At 39.9% G+C, this 4,787-nt stretch overlaps 1 protein-coding gene across 1 annotated transcript in view; it reads left to right on the top strand.

Moving 5' to 3' along the window:
• The first annotated feature begins 3,691 nt into the window (after positions 1–3,691).
• The window catches only part of LOC106876873 (uncharacterized), a 45,311-nt gene continuing 44,215 nt past the window's right edge, over positions 3,692–4,787 (top strand). Inside the window, exon 1 of the mRNA XM_052967664.1 lies at positions 3,692–4,374. Within this exon, the coding sequence (XP_052823624.1) occupies positions 4,218–4,374 (157 nt within the window). The 5' untranslated portion in view covers positions 3,692–4,217. The remainder of the gene's footprint in view (positions 4,375–4,787) is intronic.

Raw genomic sequence — 4,787 nt, 5'->3', positions numbered from 1 at the left:
GGGTGTAAGTAGTAATATTCATAACTGCATGTAGGTTTTCCCATAACGTCTGTCTTTAGACCTGTATTAATATTCAAGCATTTTCTTTTCAGGCTCATCATGGCAGACAGTGTATTTTGTAACAAGAAACTGGTAGATGGAGCAACAGTCACACTGGGTGATAAAGGTTATGAAGGCATAACAAAAGCAAGTCTTTAATGTGAATCCAGTATTGTGGTGAAACCATGTGATGTTGTTCACAGAGAAAGTGAAAAAGAAATTTTGTCATCCGAGTGAAATAGAACGGTTCAAGCGGAAACGTTCTTCAGATAGTGAAACAATACCCACTCATCGCTGCAAAGAATAATTTTTACACAAGGACCAGTTTGGTCTGTGGAACAGGTAACAAATATGGTGGGGGGAAAAACAATTTGACTTAATTCTTGTTTTCACATTAGGTTTTGACAGCACTGTTATTAAGATTCGTGATGACCGTAAGAATGACTGAGCAGAGAAGATAAAACGCAGGGTGTTGTTTGCACAAGGCTTCCATGCAGCTGATGCTGTATACCACCAAGCCTGCAGTGTGACCTTCTGAACAGGAAAAGGTGTTCCTCAGTTCGTTGATGTTGAAAGCCTGTCAAAAAGGCGGAAAGTAGGGGGACCATCGGATATAGTTACGACAGATACTTTTCAAACAGTGACGGCTTTCCTGAAGGAGGACGACGAGGAACAGATGACGATTAATGCTATCATTAACAAAATGAAGGAGTTCCTGGAAGACTGGAATCTTATGGTTTTACTCACATGAAAGAGAAGCTTCTTGATCATTTTGGAGAGAGAATAATAAGAACTGAAATCAATGTATTTCAAAATATTGTGACATTCCGAGGTACAGCTTCTGTGATCCTGAACGACTTCTATAAACAACTCAAGGATAGAGGCCCAGAAGCGGAGAAGTTGAGACTGATAGAAACTATGGCCAACCTCATTAGAAGTAATGTTAAGTCAGTTGTACAACTGAAGGACACTTACTCAACTAGTCTTTCTATGAGGGGTTTTTCAGAAGCTACTAACTATATTCCAGAGTCACTACGCTTACTACTGAACACCGTATTTGTTGGAAAAGAAAAACGGTTGAGGGTATGCTGATTGGTGCAAGCGATCATGCAGGCTACCCGCCCCAGAGTTCTGACTGCACCATTTCAAGTAGGTCTCGGTGTGCAAATGCTTTCGCATTTTGTCTCAAGATTTCTGATTGATACACTGAATTCCCCTGGATTCTGTAGTTCATATTCAGAGGTGCAGAAGATGACAAAACTGGAAGAAATACACCCCAGTGTCTACCAACAGTTCACCCAAGAACTACATGTAGTCAGGAGTGACCGCTCCTGGGCAGGGTTGGCTCCAGACCTGGTGATCGAACAGGTACTAATGAGAATTCTGAAGACTAGTGGAGGTTTCACCAGAGGAAGAGGAATGACGGAAACCCAAAGACTGGTCTGGTGTCTTTCAAGGCCAGTCTGTACAGAAGTAAACATGCAGCAACTGACATCCATCACATTAGCTTGAGGTCCAGGTTTGCAGGTATATTCTCTTTGTGCATGCTTTCTTGGGGTGTGATACCACATCCAGGGTTTTTAGGATCGGGAAGGAAGCAGGTTTCAAACTTATTCAAGATAGCGAGGCATTTCGGAAACTGGCGGAGGTGTTCAGGAGTGAAAGGGCAACAAAGGACGACATCATCACGGCTTGTTGGAGAAGGCAATGGCAATTGTCCATGCGTGGAACCCCAGCGATTCCCTCAATGGTGTTAGATATCACCGATTCCAAGCCCTTCTAACCACGAAAAATAAGGCAGTTCTTCCTAACATGTAGCCACCAACATCAGCAGCTACGAAGTACCATAGCTTGCATGTCTACCATCAAGTCCAAGAGTGACAGGGGTATACGCTGAATGCTGAAGACTGGGGATAGAAGCTATCGGATGGAACGTTTAAACCAGTCATCTCTGACCGTGCCCCTGCACCACAGTCGTTGTTGACTTTAGTGCGGTTTGCCTGCAAGTCATGTTGTAGGACGCTGCGCTGTAGCTGCCGCCGGCATGGGCTTCCATGCTCACCTGCTTGTTCTGGATGCAGAGATATGAAGATAACAGTTAAATCTGACTGAATTAACTGAACTGACGGACATTGTGGACTGCAAGCTTTTACTGTACAGCATATACTTGTGTTTAACTATGTATTTTTTTTTTTTTTCATATCACCTGCTGATGTCAATATAAATGAAAACACTTGGGATGAGGAGTTTTATTTTATCCTGTGGTAAACAATTTTATTGTGGACCTATATGTGTGTGCGGGAGTGGGTGTAGAGGAGGGTAAATCTTTTTTAAGGGGAACTTTATAGGTGCTACCCCAAGGTTATTCGTGACCGAAATAAATTTTTACCCTTACCTTTTACTATTCTATAAACTCATCTATCTGTGGTCTTTCATTACATCATTATAAATCTGAAAATTGTCATTTAAGTAAGAAAAACAAGCATGTAATCAGTTTATATAATTACATTGCAGCCGTAAGCAAACGGGCTGAGTTAAGACAGTAAAAGAATGGAGTCTAATGTACCTGGAAAGAGTAGGCTACACCTCCGATATTTCCACTATATAAGCGCAGGAGTGGCTGTGTGGTAAGAAGTTTGCTTCCCAACCACATGGTTCCGGGTTGAGTTCCACTGCATAGCACCTTGGACAAGTATCGTTAACTATAACCTCGGGCTGACCAAAGCCTCGCAAGTGGATTTGACAGACGGAAACTGAAAGAAGCCCGTCGTATATGCTTGTGTGTGTGTGTGTGTGTGTGTGCCTTTGTGACTGTGTTTGTCCCCCACCACCACTTGACAACTGGTGCTGGTGTGTGTACAACCCCGTAACGTAGCGGATCGGCAAAGGAGATCGATAGAATAAGTACTAGGCTTTAAAATATAAGTACTTCAGCCGATTCATTCGTCTAAAAATTCTTCGAGGCGGTGCCCCAGCGTGGCCACAGTCTAATGACTGAAACAAGTAAAAGATAAAAGATAAGATATATCGGTTGTCTCCACAAGACTGAGACCAACACGTATTATACTATTCAGCCACTTTGATCCCTTAGGAATATAGAACAATTGATGAGGCCAGCGTTCGATTTTGAATGTAAATTTGAAGATGTGAGAGACAGAGCCATACGAAGAAACGACAACCGCAATAGCAGCCAAATCACCCTCAAATCACACTTCAGAGTTTTATTGGAGTTTTTTAAGATATAAAGATGGAGGACGTACGTTAGATAATCTAGTTCTGGACGCTGAAAGGCCTTTCGTCAAAGGTCTGCAGATCTACTCGAATAGTGCTGACTTATTTTCATTCTTCATGATTTACAGATGTTTTTCCTTATTCCATTGTAGTTATTGTTTTTGTTATTGATGTTGTTGTTGTTGGTATTGGAGATGGTAATGATAATGGTGATGGTTTGGGTCTTAATGCTGTTGTTGTTCTAATTAACTTATCTAAATATTCCAGGCACTCACGTAGCTTCAGTATTTTTCCTTCTTTTGTGACACACTTCGTATTATAGATAACTCAGAGCATATAAACAAGAACAGCAACAGCAACAAGAAGAGGAAGCATACATATGCATACACACACGCGCGCATACATACGTACGTACATACATACATACAGACAGACAGAGAGACAGAAAAAAGACATACGTCATTTCGATGTTTAATCTTTTGTCCCCAATAACTACAAAAAAATTAGTAAAGAAGATATAATAGATAGAAATATTTAAACAGTTGAGAAAATTTTATTCTGTTGACAGAAAGGTGAGAATGAAAGACAGCGTGAAAACGAACCGCTTACGCGTATAAGGCCCTTATGCAACAAATATATATACATATATATAAATATACCAGCATTAAAAATATCTAATGACATAATGAATATTAAAAGCCACTCTTCTATCTACCGAAGATAGAAGCTCTTTCAACGGTTTTTGAGTTCAAGTTGATTAAAGAAAGCAAGAACAAAACACATACATAAACTTTGGTTGGTTTATTTCTGCAAATGATGATCGTTTCAATACACCGTTGAATTGGTTTAGTCGACTGGCGGTTAAATTCCTGTTTGTGTTGTGATTCTCTAGATTTGTTTTCTTGCTTTGATTATACAACGATGCCAGTGCTACAAGCTGTACAGTAATGTCTTTTACACTGAAGGACTGGGACGATCATGTCGACGTAGATCTAGTGTTTAGGTACCTAGGTCGCTTCGGGAAGTACCAGATTGCTCAATATGTCCAGATATTGCTTGGGATTTTACCTGCTGCGGTTAACATTTTTTCAAACGTCTTTACAGGTAGGACTATTCAGATTTAACCAGAGGTTTTTAAAATACATTTTATTATTATTATCACCATTATTATTCAGTAGTTTTATTTTTATAACGTGCTTTCACTTCACTACCGAGCGCAGCTCTGTGCGCCTTGGGTATGTGCTGTGGTTTGCTGTGGTGCTCTTATGTTTACTGTATTGAAAGTGTTTTGCGTAGAATGTGTGCAGTACCCAGTAGTGCAATTTTCTGTATGTTATATATATTTGTAAGTCCTGCTATTTTTGTTATGTATTTGTCTGAATATTTTTTTATTATACCTAAGGCACCTACTATGATAGGAATTGTTTCTGTTTTTAGATTCCACATTCGAGTTATCTCTATTTCCAGGTCTTTGTATTTTGAAAGTTTTTCCATTTCTTTTATTATTATTATTATTA

This window comes from Octopus bimaculoides, chromosome 4 (assembly GCF_001194135.2).
Source record: "Octopus bimaculoides isolate UCB-OBI-ISO-001 chromosome 4, ASM119413v2, whole genome shotgun sequence".
Classification (NCBI taxonomy): Eukaryota; Metazoa; Mollusca; class Cephalopoda; order Octopoda; family Octopodidae; genus Octopus; species Octopus bimaculoides.
The sequence above is the reverse complement of the archived record's forward strand: the minus strand, read 5'-3'. Positions and strand labels throughout refer to the sequence as shown.